The sequence below is a fragment of the Diceros bicornis genome, chromosome 7 (assembly GCF_020826845.1).
Source record: "Diceros bicornis minor isolate mBicDic1 chromosome 7, mDicBic1.mat.cur, whole genome shotgun sequence".
In the NCBI taxonomy this organism is placed as follows: domain Eukaryota; kingdom Metazoa; phylum Chordata; class Mammalia; order Perissodactyla; family Rhinocerotidae; genus Diceros; species Diceros bicornis.
In genome coordinates, this window is record NC_080746.1 from 43340382 (window position 1) to 43357024 (window position 16643).

At 37.5% G+C, this 16643-nt stretch overlaps 2 protein-coding genes across 2 annotated transcripts; both read left to right on the forward strand.

Moving 5' to 3' along the window:
* Nucleotides 1–527: 527 nt before the first annotated feature.
* Nucleotides 528–1828, forward strand: LOC131408553 (upstream-binding factor 1-like protein 1). Its single transcript, XM_058545430.1, has one exon. The coding sequence runs from the start codon at nt 528–530 to the stop codon at nt 1761–1763; it is 1236 nt and encodes a 411-aa protein (XP_058401413.1). The 3' UTR covers nt 1764–1828.
* Nucleotides 1829–4818: 2990 nt separating this feature from the next.
* LOC131408996 (putative N-acetylated-alpha-linked acidic dipeptidase) lies at nt 4819–11265 on the forward strand. Its single transcript, XM_058546215.1, has 5 exons — nt 4819–4845; nt 6054–6145; nt 7791–7881; nt 10626–10890; nt 11165–11265. The coding sequence occupies exons 1-5, from the start codon at nt 4819–4821 to the stop codon at nt 11263–11265; spliced, it is 576 nt and encodes a 191-aa protein (XP_058402198.1).
* Nucleotides 11266–16643: the final 5378 nt, after the last annotated feature.

A 16643-nucleotide genomic window follows, 5' to 3' on the forward strand; every position in this document is an offset into this window, starting at 1 on the left:
CAGTTTTGGATTTTGGCCATTTCAATAGCTGTCTAGTGGGATCTCATTGTTGATTTACAGTCCTTTCTTTTGAGGGCTTTCCATTTTATTTTAATAGTTTTCACTCTCTACCGTTTCTCTTATCCTATGTCTCTTGAGTGAGTTGCTGGTCATTTGTTTTGCTCATTTGTGGTTAAGGCAAGCTGTGGTGAGATTGATGGGAAAGTATGCTGGGATGGGGATTGAAGATTGTTAATAGTGCAAATGAAGCATGTTAATGCTCACATTAATCTCAACTCAGAAGTTGGGCTAGTTGTCCTGAAGAGTAGTAAATTATAGAAAGGACATATCCCATGTGGGGTGTGATTTTCTCATTTGTCACGTTGCAGAGTAACTTTCCTTCTTTTTCTCCTCAGAACCATAGAATCACACACACTGCAGGACTTCCAGAAATAACTCACCTGCTGAGTATTGAGAGTGAGGAAGTTTGAGATCCTGCAGAGGTGTCTGAACTGCTGGGACCATACAAGTGGCCCTAAGACCCAGAAATGGCATTGCCTGAAAGCCAAGACCACTGGTGCAAAGAAGACATTGAGAAATTACTGGAACGCATGGACAATAACCTTCCATCCAATGATAGACACACATTCAGAACCACCCAGTCACAGATGAACTGGGGAAAAGTAGCTTTTAAAGATTTTTCTGGAGAAATGTGCAAACTCAAATGGTTAGAGATTTCTTATAACTTGAGAAAATGTCGCACTTTGAAAGAATTAGTCCTGGAAGCTAAGGAAGATGCTAAAAATCTCTCCAAAAGCAAAAGACGCAAGAAACATCCTGACTTCCCCAAGAAGTCCCTGACTGCTTACCTGCGCTTCTTCAGGGAGAAGCGGGCCCAGTACTCCCAAATGCACCCCAAGCTGAGCAACCAGGAGCTGACCAAGCTCCTGTCTGAGGAGTCCAGGGAGCTCCCAGAGCAGACGAAGCTGAAATATAGTCAAGATTTCCAAAAGGAGAAACAGGAGTTTGAGGAGAAACTGGCTCGATTCAGGGAAGACCACCCTGATCTAGTTCAGAACCCCAAGAAATCTGATATGCCCAAGAGGGGCCCAACCAAAGCCCAAAAGAAGTTTCAGGGAAATGTGAAAGAAGTGAAGTCTTCCCCAGAGAACTGTTTTTCCAAGCAGATGAAATTCCGTGGAGAGCCCCAGAAGCCCCCCATGCACGGATACCAGAAGTTCTACCAGGACTTGTGGCTGAGTAGGGAGCTACAGGCCATGCCCCTGAGGGGTCGCATGGTGGAGATTGGCAGACGCTGGCAGCGCATCCCGCAGAGCCAGAAGGAGCGTTACAAGAAGCAGGCTGAGGAGCTGCAGAAACAGTACAAGGTGGACCTGGATCACTGGCTCAAGAGTCTGTCTCCTGAAGAATACGCTGAATACAGAGAAGCAACCTATGCTAAGCGTAGGAACATGAGCATGAAGGGAGGCCCGGACCCCAAGATCAGACGGATGGATCCGCAGTCCCCATCAGCAAGGAGTCCTCAAGAAGGCCTTGGAGAGGAGCAGGGGCTGCGGGCTCCAGAGACAGAATCACCAGAGTCTGTTGGGGGAATTTTTCATGCCTCACCGAGATCAGAAGAAAATAAGGAAGATGGGGAAGAGGAGGAAGGCAGGAACTCCTCAGACTCCAGCAGTGAGGATGAAGATGAAGATTGGGAGGCTGAGGGCAGTGAGTCCAGCTCCTCTTCCTCAGGGGACCACTCTGACTCAGACTCCAACTGACTTTGTTCACACCCTACCGGGCAGTACAGCGAGCTGTGCAGCAGAAGGGCAGGGCGTCTACATCAAATTGAAGGGCTCTTCTCCCTCTCCTTTTTCATCTCCTTCCCTCTTTCTTTACCTCCCCAATACAAAATAGAATTGGTTGGAAAAAAGGGATCTTGTGCAGAACTTTCTGGTTCCCCTCTTAACCCCAACTCCACTCCCAGAGAAACTCCATGCAATTAAGGCTCTTGGAATCAATAACGAGGTGATTGGGCTGTGAGGGGCACACTGGACTAGACTGAGTTTCCTGATGTGAGAAATTTTGCTGTCCTCATCTTCTGCCTGCCAGAGGTGGTAGGGGACACCCCGGAGCCTGTGACCTCTGCCTTCTCTGTGGAACTGTCCCTCAGCACTCGTGCGCTGGAGCTGGGGAGGGGAAGTTTTGATTGCTTGCAGGTAGAATAGTCGCCTTTAGAAATGTTGTCAAATTCCTGATATCTCTCCCTAGTCTCAGAATTAAGGAGTTGGCCGTTCTCTATCTTAGGAGTGGGCAGGGTGATGTGGGCAGCAGCATTTCTATGTGCACATTTATCTCTTAGTTGTCAATGAGATTTTTCTAGCTGATTTCAAAAATTAGAAATTAAATTTTAAAACCTCACTTTTTTCATTTGAATTTGATGCTTGTTAGTATCAGTCCCGTTTGACTCTAGGTACTAATTTTCCCTGTCATGTCTGAATATATTTGGTTTTTGTCCCTCTCACTTCTCAATGCTCCAGGTACAAGTGAATCACATTTTTAACATGCCTCTAATTTGTATGTATTACATTACATGTGTGTGTATAAATAGAACCATATTTTCCACTGATCACTGATCTATCTGTGAAGTCATGTACTGGGACCACATGCTTCAATTATTTTGGTTTACTGATATTCTTGAAAGCCCCTTTAAAGCCAGTACCACCTCACTATTCTTTTCTTTTCTAAACATTCCTATTTCGTTTTTGTTTTCATTGACATTAGCATCACCTACAACTGTAGTTATAGCCTGTATGCATGAAAACAGTTGAGTTTTGAGAGTGTATCATATTTGTTGATGTCTCAGTGAAATACTTCAGTACTTACAAATATTTTTATAAGCATACAATTACTGTATCAGAAAATAAAGGCAGTACTTATGATTTTTATACCTCTGCTTTTGATCGTGCTTTTAAATCGTGTATTGTCAAATTTATTTAGCATCTACTGTTTTTAAGCCTTGTCTTAGTGGCATGGGATACAGAGATGAAAGTTTCAATTCCTGACTTTGCAACACTCACAGTCAGGCAGAGAAGAAGGACCAGTAAGTCTAGTCAGTAAGAGGCAGAAAAGCACAAAAACTAGATAAATAGAGGCTAACATTCTGAATTTTCTGTTACAAAAGATGGCATTGGTTAAAATAAAAATCTCTTTACTCATCCATTTCCTCATCTATACATTCATGAACTGGGAACAAAATTACAATCTTATAGGATGTAAGAGAAGATTAGATTTAGTGCTTATAAAATGCCTGGCTTACAAGTGGTTCCAAAAAAAAAATGGTAAGTTGATTTCCTTTTTTCTTCCATATCCTATAATGTCAATTGATGAAAGAACTGACCGAGAGAGTGGGCAGCATTGCTACTGATCTCCACACAGCTTTTTCCTCTTTTACCCTAGAAATGGAATTGAAGCCAGGGACCTAGCTACTCAGGCCCAGAGGCATTTCTGGCTTTTTTCCTGCAAGACTCAGATGCTCCGCTTAATTAGACCTGGTTTTTCTGAACCTTCCCAGCCTGAACGTCTGATCTCTTCACATTGAGAAGGACCAGCTCTAGGCAAACACCACAAGAAATGCAGATGTCACCTTTTCCGCCTTGGAGCATTCTCCCCCTCCCCTCTCCTTGCCTGCAGCGGCTCTTTCAGTCAAGCACAGGGGTTCCTGTAAAAATAGTTACATATAATTTAAGAAAATCTAAGTTCTACAAATGAGGTTTTTTTGAGGTACCATTATTATATTAAACATCTGTGTTGTTTTATAACTTGTTGCCTTCTTTGATATAGCAAATGTCCACTCCGTAGAACATTATATCTAATAAACTGTTTACACATGTTACCCCATTTCCCACACCACTCTGACGCAGCCTTTGGGTAGCATTGTGTCTACCATCCCCATTTTGAGAACAAGGATACTGAGCTCAGAAAACATTAGCCACCGAAGTCACATAACCTGTACAGGAGATGAACCAGGACTTGGTCCTCTGGTTTAACTAAATGTAATGATACCAACTAATTCGGGCGACAGGAAGAGTTCAAGTTTCTAACTGATTGGGAAAGAATATGTCTAAAAACACCAGTGCTGACTCCCAGGGGTGAATCATCTGTGGGCAGAGGCTGGGTGAGACCATGTACCCCACTCCCTGGCTTCCTGCCTTGGGCTGCAATCCACTGAGCCACTGGGCTGGGCTGACAGCTAAAGTTATCTTAATTCTGACAGCAGCACAAGGTACTGAACCTGGCGGAGAGGTGGTGCCTGAATTCTTATAGGACTGACAGGCAGCTCTTCACTTCAGTGCTCCTGCCCCATAAATCCACTGGTCCTAAAGTGAGTCATGAGGAAGGAGTTTTTGTGTGGCAGATTTTCGCTGTTTGCTGCCAATTACCTGATTTGAACTGGAAAGGAAAAAAGACTTGCCCATTTAATATAATTACCAATTGAAATGTAATTACCAAGAAAAATGCAATTATTTCCCTCTGGTATAGGTATTTAAAATAAAACCTAAATATCATTAAGCTTTGGTTTCAAAAGCATGGACTATAGTTTTATAACTTAACTCCTCCTGTAGTAATAGAAAAAATTAATTTGAAAAAAACCTATTCATAGTGCCCCTTAAGGGCTCCATCGTTTGCCTGAAATTGTACCAATTTCCATGAAATGTATAATAATTAAACACCTGAAACAGAATATTTCAGAGAATTCCACCATTCATGTAATTTAAGGTAAATGCTCAGGAAGCTCGGCGGTTATATTTGTTTACTGCCTGTGTTGGTGGCGTCATGGAACAATTGCAAAAACACTACTCAGTAGGTCAGATTCGAAATTATGTGATGCTTGACAATTTCTGGTTTTGTTTTATTCTGTTTTGTTTGTTTTGGGAGAATGATTTGCAGCATTTCAAATTTTAGTAATAAACTGAGAATTTAACAATATACTTCTACACTATTGCAAATTTGCATTTCTTAGAATAAATGGAGTCATACTGTTCCTTACAACAAAGTTCTGTGCAAATTTATAAGCTTAAGTGAAATTATTTTGTTGCTTTATTTATTGCTTTTTTATAAATTTTACATTTTACAAGATGTTGACTTAACTTCTGACTCTCTCCTCATGCTTACGCAAATTGATTTGTGTTCCCGTGACCTTTGCACATACTTCTATGATAGCACCTACCCCACTGAATTCCACATTTGTATTACAGTTCCCACTTATTGAACATTGTATCCCTGGCATCTACAAAAAGCCTTAAGCAATGTAGGTGCTGTATAAACTTTTTTGAACTGAATTCATTGAAAAATAGTACATAGCTCTTTTATTAAATATAAAAACATTGTATACCATATAGTATTCAATTCCCTATGAATTGGAACGTTAATTAAAGTTTAGCTTGCTAGATGTTTTTGGCATAACATCTAATGCTGAGACTAGAATTCAATAGTAGGTCATATTTTACGCCCTTAGTTTTCTCCTCTGTAAAACCAGAAAATGTATCGAAAACCCAGTGTTTAGCACAATTACAATAAATACACAATTAATTAAATAAAATATTAACGTGTTTGTTTTATTATGTATTATTTATTGACTTGGCCAACCTTACTGGCAAGAAGCAATATTGAAAGAAACACCTTCCCTTAACCAGTTTGCTTCTTTCCATTTTCTTTTTTATAAGAGGAGGAGAAATATATATTTTTAAGAGTAGCCTCCCGCAATTCAGAAAAAGAGACCAAAAAAATCTTATTATATGACCATTTGTTTGAATACGATGCCTTGGTAATAATTTGGTGTAGCTTTCTTTTCTGTACGCCCCATGTATTTTTAATAACAGCTGCACTTATACATAATAATATGAGATTTTCCCCTATTGTCAGAAACATTGTAATTCTTGATGACTGCTAATGTATGGATTGCTTCCCTTGTTTTGCTGAATATAGTTTAGTTATTCATTCTCTGGTTAATGGACATTTAGATTTTAAAACATCTGATTTGTAGGTATTCTTTTTTTTAACTTGTGTAGCTCCAAAGCCCCGACAACGGCTTTGAAGGCAAATCTCTGTATGAGAGCTGGAACGAGAAAAGTCCTTCCCCCGAGTTCAGTGGCATACCCAGGTAAACAAGCACAGAACTTTCTACTGAATTCAGTATGGGATTGTGTTGAAAATGTAAGGATATTTTCTTTCAATCATTAATAATAAACATTTAATTTTTCAAAATTCTCTAACGTCTGATAAAGGAAAAGCAATGCTTAGGTTTACAAACAAAATATTTGAAGTTAAATTTGCAGGCCATCAAAAAATGGGTCTCTTTTGAAGAGGAAATAAATACATGTGGTACATAAGTCAAAAGCTGTAATGGTGGAAAGTAATTCCCCCTCATATTTCTGACCCTAATCACTCTATAAATTTTCTTTTTTTCTGAACATCATACGATTAACAAATATTTTGGGTACTCTAGGAAAAATATAGACATAATTTTATTATTGGTTGTATCTTCACAGGCAAGGGAAGAGAAATAAATCTCTCAGTAGTCTGAGATAATAGATATCAACAGTATAAATAACTTACATTTTTAAGGATAGGATTTACATCTGAATTATCTGAAAAAATTCTGCTTCTTTTAACTTTATTGTATGCAACAAATATAGATGATAAAATAAGTTAATGAAGGAAAATATTTTCCAACTTGATGAATCTTTTTCAAAAAGTGACATACAATTGTGATACTGTGATTTATAAAAAGAAATATGTGTTTCATCTCCATCCCCATTTCTGGCACAGAGCCTCTAAAATTCTTGGAATTTCCTAAGGGATGAGAACGATAAGGTGTTTTTTGCTTCACTTGTAACGAAGCGACTTTTGGATGCACCTAAGGATGGGGGCTGGTTGCTAGGAGAACCAACCAGGTGATTGGAGGGTTGGAAATTTCAGTCCCATCCCTGAACCTCCAGGGAGGGGAGAAGGCCAGGGAGTTGAACCAGTCACTAATGGCCAATGATTTAATTGATCATGACTGTGTAATGAAGCCTCCATAAAAACCCAAAAGGACGGGGTTCGGAGAGCTTCCGGGTTGGTGAACACGTGGAGATTTGGGGAGAGTGGCTGGTACACGTGGAAAAGGCATGGAAGCTCCGTGCCCTTTCCCCATACCTTGCCCTGTGCATCTCTTCCATCTGGCTGTTCCTGAGTTCTATCCTTTTATAATAAACCAGTGACCTAGTAAGCAAGGTAGTTCTCTGAGTCCTGTGAGCTGCTCTAGCAAATTAATCGAACCCAAGGAGGGGATCCTGAAAACCTCTGATTTATAGCCAGTTGGTCAGAAGCACAGATAACAATCTGGGCTTGTGATTGGCTTCTGGGGGTGGGCGTGGCAGTCTTATAGGACTGAACCCTTAAACTGTGAAATTTGATGCTATCTCTGGGTAAATAGTGTCAGAACTGAGTTGAATTGTAGGACACCCAAATGGTGTCCCAGAGAATTTCTTATTGTTTGTGTAGGGAAATACCCCTTCCCCCACAACATGTTTGGGGTCCAGGAACTCAAAGAATGATGGTCACCCCTATCCAAAATAGTCTTATGGAAGTAGATACTTTGTGATCAGAATTGGTATTCCTCTCAATTTTTTTTTCTTTTGCTGTTTGTCTAAGGCTATACATCTAATATTATATTTATAAGAGTAAGAATGGAGTTTAACTTATCTTTACTCTGTACTCAGTGAAGAAATTACTCAAATAATCCTGTATTTTATCCCTGAAAGGATTAGCAAGTTGGGATCTGGTAATGATTTTGAGGTGTTCTTCCAAAGACTTGGGATTGCCTCAGGCAGAGCACGATATACGAAAAATTGGGTAAGTCTGTCAGTAAGTTCTTCAAGATTATTTATGAATATATTTTAGCTAAACAGATAATTCTGAATTAAAAAGTCACTGAAGTGCTAGCGAATATAGGAGTTTGAAGAGGTGGTGCTACTACTGCATGGGAGAGCTCCTGCATCTGGAATCCGAGCCTTGTAACATGAACTTCCGTGTGTTCCCTTAAACATATTTTCTGTTTCCCTCGGGGACATTGCATTCACCCCGTTACTTTAACTAGAAATGTAGGAATTGTCTTTGTCTCCGCTCTACTCGTTGTCATTCAAAACTAATCAGTATCAAGACCTGCAAATGTTTGGATTTTTATCTCATTACATCTCCAGTCATTAGATATGAAAGTTATAACAACAAATGTCACAATAAACAATGAACACATATGCAAGTCATGATTCTTTTCTTTTTGTTGTTGCTGCTGATGATAATGACAATTTTACAGTTTTTTTTTTTATCAAAGTAACACAGGTGCATTGTTCATAAAATGTCATGTGGTTCTATGTGTTTTAAATGAAAAACTGGTCCCTTATCCTACCTCCATGCTTCCCCCTGATTCTATTCAGCAGACTAAACTTCTTTCAACTTTTTAATTGATTTCCCCTGATATCTGTCTGCATGTTTATAAATAGTACGCTTATGCTGCTATTTCTTTATTTTTCATTTTTGTGTAGTATCCATTTACTTCTTACTAGGGAAGATAGGCATTCAGTTCTCTTATCGCTGCTTCTTCTCCCAACTCCCAAATACTTTCCCTCATCGAGTTTTCTCGGTATATAGTTGTTCTCCACTCGTTGATTTGAACACCTTTTTTTTCCTCCATGTATCCATAACTGACTCACCTCGAACTCTTAGTATATTCAAACACATCAGGTGATCTGACAGATTTCAATCCCCCATTGGGCTCTTCTGCTCCTCTGGGCTCTCTGATTGTTCTCTCTGCCTGTGGCACAGCTCTTGCTTGTGAAATTTGCCTTCACTGAGAAATCTGGGAGAACCTTCATTTCTCTCCTGTTTTGGATCTCCTGTTTCCTGGATTTTGTGTCTTCCTTTTCTTATTTACTCTCTACTTTTTTTGGAGCACATCCTTCAGGGACTTCTTGAAAAGGGTGAATGAAATCTGAAGACTTTGCATGTCTGAAAATGTCATTTATACTACACTATCTGTGTCCGTTTCTACTTTCTGGAATATCTTTCTTTATCTTTTATTTTTCCTTGAAATCCTTTTTAAGTTTTCCTCCATTCCCTGCACTACCTCCTTACTGTGAGTTGATTTTATTTTAGTTTGTGTGCTTGGTCTGTATCTTTCAAGTTAAAGGCTTTCTTCCAATGCCTGGTTGTCTTTGGCAATCTGTTTTCTTTAGGAGTGAGAGCATGAAAAGTTGACTGAAGCCCTGTACACAAGGGTGGCACTTCTCGAATGGGAAGCTTCACAGGATAGGGATGGAGAATGCCTGTTCTAGTTGCTTCATTGCGAGGCAACCAACATTAAGAATCTGTAGGTCTTTTCTCTTGGGCTAATTATTCTCCCCAGACAGGAAATCTTCATTCTCTTACCACTGGGGCAGGAAGTTAGGCAGAGTTAGATGGGGATGGTGATGAGGGTAGATGTTAATATTATCTACATTTTACTTATGAGAAAACTACAACGAAGAAAAGCTAATAACCTTTGGGTTAATAACCACCTAAAGTTATTTGGTAATAAGTCCTGAGGCCTGGCTGGATTCAAACTCTGGCAGTCTGATTCCAGAGGCCCAGTCTCTTCAACACACCACTATATAAAGTGTTCTTTTATACCAGTAAAGAAAAATAAGCAGTTAAAAAAATAGGCAAAAGGTGTAAATCAGCAATTCACAGTTTGAAAAGCTCTTCCCTCTTGCCTTTTGTGTATGTTCTTGGTTTCTTATACCTGTCCAAGCATTCCTTCTCTTTCCTTAGTGAGATTTTGGACCCACTCCTGAAACCCTCACTGCTCAGACTCTTCACTCTTGAGCACACTGCTTGTCAGAGAATTAGTCATCCAGGGAATTTCAGCCATTAAACAATTTGTAGCATTATCTTTTGTAATATTGTATAATGCTTATTTACTTGCCTCTAACAATTTTCTGTCTTAAATTATTTTTACTCAAATGTATCATTATCTTGTCTTTGTTTCAGAAACATTTCCACATCTCCTGTGTTCTTAAAGGCAAGACTATTAAGTCTTTCCAAAATAATTTTTTTAATATCGTTTATGTTATAGACACATTTTTTTTATTTTGGTGAGGAAGTTTGGCCCAGAGCTAACATCTGTTGCCAATCTTTCTCTTTTTTTGCTTGAGGTAACATCTGTTGCCAATCTTCCTCTTTTTTGCTTTAGGAAGATGGTCCCTGAGCTAACATCTGTGCCAGTCCTCTACTTTGTATATGAGACGCCACCACAGCATGGCTTGATGAGCGGTGTGTAGGTCGGCGTCAGGGATCTGAACCTGCAAACCCTGGGCCGCCGAAGTGGAGCACATAAACTTAACCACTACGCCACTGGGCCAGCAACCACATATTTTTTAATTAGTAAAAACCTGTGTGGGGTTTAATATTATACTACTAACTCTTTAGTAAGTGGTTTATTAAGGCACTTTTTTTTATTGAGGTACCGACTAAAACAGTCTTACTAATATTAATAGTGAGTACAGTACTATGCATTTTATTGTAAGCTATCTTACAAGAGATATATTTTATTTCTTTTCTAGGCAATACACAATTTCAGCAGCTATCCACTGTATCACAGTGTCTATGAAACATATGAATTGGTGGAAAAGTTTTATGATGCAACTTTTAAGTATCACCTCTCTGTGGCCCAGGTTCGAGGAGTGATGGTATTTGAACTAGCCAATTCCATAGTGCTCCCTTTTGACTGTCGAGATTATGCTGTAGTTTTAAGAAAGTATGCTGACAAAATCTATACTATTTCACTGCAACATCCACAAGAAATGAAAACATACAGTGTGTCATTTGGTATGCTACACTTCCTCTTTCAAAATTCATTATCTGTATGTTTCTGTTAATCTCTAAATTGTAGTGACCTACCTTAGGTCAATTTATTATTTATTGCTATTCCACGTGATCAAATATTTTATTTACCTCTATAAATGTATTTTTCATTTCATCGATGCTCATCTTGTAATATACAAAATATAAATACTTTGTAAAATGCAATAGAGAACATCTTATATTGTTCCCTTTGCTTAAACTATGGAATGATGCTATTTGGGCCTCATTTCTATTTCAGATTCACTTTTTTCTGCAGTGAAGAATTTTACAGAAATTGCTTCTAAGTTCAGTGAGAGACTCCAAGACTTGGACACAAACAAGTATGCTCTACATATATAAGTTATGCATATAAAAGATATAATGTAAAAGAAATACTAGTTGACCTCTTTGTTGTTGAAATATCTTTGGAATATTTTTTTGTTGCTTTCTGTCTCCACTCTAACACATTCTCCACAGGGCTGCCCTAGCTCTCAGACCTATTTCTGACATTCTGAATTGCAGTTGTGCTGTTGAGAAATGCTGGTGCCTCCTTTACCACCAACTGATTAGTTAGAAAATTCCTGCCTTAGCATTGAAGGTCCTCCACTGTGTGGCCTCAGTTTTTTCCAGCTTTATCTCGTGTTCTTTCAATACCTGTACACAGTACTTCAACCAGACTCTCTCATTCCAGAGCACACCTTCCTTCTCCCTCTTCCTAATGCCATTACCCCCACAAAGAGTTCCCCGTTTCCGCTTCCACCTAGCAAAATTCTGTTTATCCAGAATGGCAAATATTATAAAGCCATTATTTTTTTTTTTTTCAAATGTTAAGCCTTTAGGATTCATTCTGTGTAAAATCACAAAAGTAAAACATAATTAGAACAGAATTTTAAGATAAGAGAAAAATAATGTGAGAATATTAGAGAAAGTTTTTTAAAAGTAGAATTTTAGGATGAACATGTGCTGTATATTAAACATTATGATGATACAAATATTAAAAATCCTTGGGGACGGTTAAAAAGAAAACCACAGGGTCAAAATGGCATTACTTGTGTTAAAGCCCATGATACCAAATCTAGACTTGATACCTGATCTCATTGCAGTTTCAACCTCTCCCAGAAATGTCATCTGGAATTTTCTGGTCAAGTACCAGTAAGGTAATCTGTCACTTGGGCCCTCCCCATCCCCCAGAAGAAGGGACAATTTGCCTGATAAAGACAATTTGCCTTTCACTTTGGACAAGTCCTGGCCTAAAAAGAATCCTTTCTTTTCTTTTATTTATTTATTTACTTTTTTTGTGAGGAAGATCAGCCCTGAACTAACATCTATGCCAATCCTCTTCTTTTTGCTGAGGAAGACTGGCCCTGAGCTAACATCCATGCCCATCTTCCTCTACTTGATGTGGGAGGCCGCCACAGCGGTGCGTAGGTGCACACAGGGGATCCGAAGTGCTTGCACTGAACCGCTACGCCATGGGGCCGGCCGCAATCTTTACTTTTCTTTTGCTAATAGCTCCCTTGCCCCACCTGTCTTCCTATAAAAACCTTCCATGGGGCCTGCCTGGTGTAGTAGTGGTTAGCAGGTTTGGATCCTGGGTGCGGACCTACTCACCACACGTCAAGCCATTCTGAGGCAGTGTCCCCCATAGAGGAACTAGAAGGACCTACAACTAGGATATGCAGCTATGTACTGGGGCTTTGGGGAAAAAAAAAGAAAAAGAGGAAGATTGGCAACAGATGTTAGCTCAGGGCCAATCTTCCTAAAAAAAAATAATAATAATAAAATAAAACATTCATATTAAAAAAAAAAAGATCTGGGGCCCGCCCCGTAGCATAGCAGTTAAGAGCACGCTCTCTGCTGCTGGCGGTCCGGGTTCACATCCCTGGCGGGCACCGACACACCGCTTGTCAGGCCATGCTGTGGCGGCGTCCCACATAAAGTGGAGGAAGACGAGCACAGATGTTAGCTCAGGGCCAGTCTTCCTCAGGAAAAAGAGGGGGATTGGTATGGATGTTAGCTCAGGGCTGATCTTCCTCACAAAAACAAATAAATAAACAAATAAAAGATCTAGCATCTTTAAAAAAAAAAAACCTTCCATCATCAGTAGAGGCGTGTCTACTTGCCGGATGAGATGCTGCCTGACTCAGGAACGGCTTAATAAAGCCAATTAAATCTGCACATTTACTGGGTTGAATTTTGTTTTCTAGCAGGACTGATGCAAGATACATAGAAAAATAAGAGCAAACAGTCTAAAAATAGACAGCAAATACATGATTATAAGGATGTATTTGTAATGAAGGATACATCAAAAATCATTGGAGAAAGAAAGGTGTTCTTTCAGCAATTTCTTTCAGCAATAACATTGTATAAGCTCTTTTAGCAACTGATAAAGTGAATTCAGAATCTTGCTTCACATTGTGTGCAAAGATAAGCAACAGGTGTAGAAGAATTCTTTAACAAAAATTGAAATCTCTTGGAAGTAAGATTCCAAGGTTAGAAGCAACAGGGAAATGATAATGCGATCAGATTTGAGAATATCAAAATGGTTAATAATATGAAAACTAATAATTAAAAGCAATGATAAAAGACTGGGAAACATCTTTTCCAGAAAATACAAGCAAGTGGTTAATATGAATATTATAAAAATATTTTTTGAAAAGTAATGAGAAAATCCAAAAGAACAAAGTTGGAAATATTGGCAATGGACAAGATAATTCAAAAAGAAGATACCACCTGTACAGAAACAGATATAAAAAATATTCAGATTCACTAATTCAAAAATACAGAGGAAAATAATGGTAAACTATTTTCATATCAAGTCAGTAATGATTCAAAACTTGGTTGTACACATTGCTACAGACAGTACACTGAAGCAGAGGCTCTCATGCTTTTCTGATAGCATTGTGAATTTTTTAACCTTTGGAAAAGCATAAATACATATTCTACAGTTTCGAGAGCCATCACAGAGTTCTTACACTTTGCCATAGTATTTCCATTTTTTGGATTTTTTTCTTCATGAAAGAGTCTCAAGTTCGGAAGGAAAAAAAACGCTTCTCAGAGAAAGATATGAGTTATAACACTAAATAATTCAAACCAATCTTAATAACCTAAGACGAGTGAAATTCACTCACTAAGAGGAGTGAAACTACTAAAAAAATCAGATGTCCACCAATTTGAACATTTTTTAAATCTTAAAATTGATGATTATAAAGGAAATATAATATTTATAATAAAATGTGACAAACAAGAAGGATAGAAAATAGTAAATATATTTTAATTACATTTTTATTGAACATAGAGAAAAACTTACAATAAACCAGTTAGCATAATTGTGTAATCCTGGGGTGAATACGGGGATTTCTTTCCTTATAGTTTACAATCTTTTCCAAACTTTTTACATTTGGGAAAAAAATCCATAATGATAAATAAATTTTAAGGACATCCCAAACACCATATATTCTATGAAATTGATTTTCTATCCTTGAAAAAATGCTATTTCCTCCCTCTGGCAAACTGCCTCATGGGTTGGTATGGTTATCGAGGACACTTGGCTTTCATTTCCTTGAGTACTTCTGTATTTGTCTTATCTGCTCTAAATGATAGTTAAGGTACAGTTTGTGACTCTATATTATGTTTTCAAATCCCAAAACACGTGGAGCAGTGCATCTCATATAATACTAATAAATTCTGGCTAATGTAAATTAAACTAGATGTTGAATTTCTCAACCCAAACTGTGAAATCTGAGGAAGAGATACTTCTTGAATCCTGCTTTTCTTGAATCAATCCCTTGACCCATCAAAGGATACAGAGAGTTGACTCCCTAGTACCTTCATGCTCATGTAGCAGTGGACCTCAAGACCTATCATCCTCCAGTCTCCCTAGGCAGGCCAGCATCCTTCTGGAGTGAAAAGATCCCATTAACTTAACTCTGGTGCTCTGAGCATTACCTCCCAGGGATACTTCAAATTGAACCTGCTGTGTACAAGAACATCTGAGAGTGTGTGTGTGTCTAGGTGAATTTTTTGTTTGTAAGCAATGCTTTACGGATTTGGCTCAGAAACCTGTAGCATCCTATTGAAATTATGTTTCATTCACTTGTCTTGTCTACTACTTTATGTGAACTGCTCACAGATAAAGTCTACCTTTATACTATCACAAAACCTGCGTTCTTGATGCTAAATAAGTGAATGTTGAAAATAGCTCAAATCCAAATTGTGGGGCCTTTACTTATTCTTATTTTCCTTTTCTCAGTATAGTGCAGTGGAAAGAATAGTACTGAGCTCTTAACGTTACTCTAAAACTTTCTAGTTGTGAACTTGGGCAAGTTATTTAACTACTGTGTCTTAGTTATCTCATCCATGGAATGGGATCTTATCCTGCTTAACTTCTAGGATTGCTCTGAAGATTAAAAATAACATATTGTATAAACATTCAGAATAGTAATTGGCACATAGGAATCAATCAGTAAATAGTAGCTGTTATTAAAATAAAATATAACAAAATTGAAATAATTAAATTTTTAAATAAGGTAATTTATTATTCCTTATTGTATTGATTGTCTCCCATTAGTTCATTAAATTATAACAGAATTAATTTGTTGAACTATTCAAGACTTGTTGATAAATTTTTAATTATTTAATTTTTATTTTAAATAAAAATTGTCATTCTTATTACAATAACACTCCCCTCCCCCTTTAGACTGTGAGCTCTGTGAAAGCAGGAGTGTCTGATACATAGCAGGAATTCAATTGTTGACAGGATGAAGTGAACACCATCTCTTGTGTTCATGATGATAGGTTTATCTTTAATAATAAAAATACCATTAGCTGTCATTTGATAAATACGTATGATTTCCTACTAAACATTAACAGACTATCCCATTTCAGTATTGAAATTACTTCAATGAGTAGGTAATTAGGATACCTAAGATGAAAAAAGGCAGCCTATATTTAAATACCTAGGTTTATCAATCAATTATTATTTTAATATAAATAAAAGTTATTACCATTTTTTTCCGTTGGCACTTATAACTGTTTCCGTGGTTTTATAAGCCTCAGCAGAATAGTATTTTATAGGATTTTTAAAATGTAACTAGGTATTCTATTTTCATATTTTGCATATTATAGGAATTTAAAATATATTAGCTAGTTTAGTTTTGTGCTGAATTTTTAGTTTGCTGGGTAGTGTACACATTTTCCTGAAGCTACGACTGTATTCATTTCCTTGTTTAGCCTCATATTACTGAGAATTATGAATGATCGACTGAAGTTTCTGGAACGAGCATTTATTGATCCTTTAAGATTACCTGACAGGCCTTTCTATAGGTAAGGAAAAAAATATGACTCTATTATAGTATCATTTTTTTCTTATTTTTTGCACTGTGGAAAAAATATACTTAATTTCTTGCAAGCAAATGGAAAATTTCAAAATACATGTAGTAAGTGATAAATATTATTTCTTCCCATAATGTAATATGACTGCTACATATTTTTCTTTTTAGTTTCTTTTTTTTTTTTCTGCTTATAAAAGAATATATGTTCCTTGTATGAAATTTAGATGATCCAGGAAGTCACAAGTAGAAAATAAAAATCTCCCCAATTCTATCAGTCAGATATAAAGTCATGTTTATATTTTGGTATATATAATTTTAGCCCCTCTCGCATTTTAAAAACCTTTGTGTTTATGTACATACATAAGACATAATAAATATATGTATATTATATATAATATATAATAA

Coding starts and splice junctions, on each gene's coding strand:
- LOC131408553 (XM_058545430.1), top strand. CDS start 528: ATGGCATTGCCTGAAAGCCAAGACCACTGGTGCAAAGAAGACATTGAG.
- LOC131408996 (XM_058546215.1), top strand. CDS start 4,819: ATGGAACAATTGCAAAAACACTACTCA. Junction 4,846..6,053: donor AATTGCAAAAACACTACTCA/GTAGGTCAGATT, acceptor TAACTTGTGTAG/CTCCAAAGCCCCGACAACGG. Junction 6,146..7,790: donor GAGTTCAGTGGCATACCCAG/GTAAACAAGCAC, acceptor TATCCCTGAAAG/GATTAGCAAGTTGGGATCTG.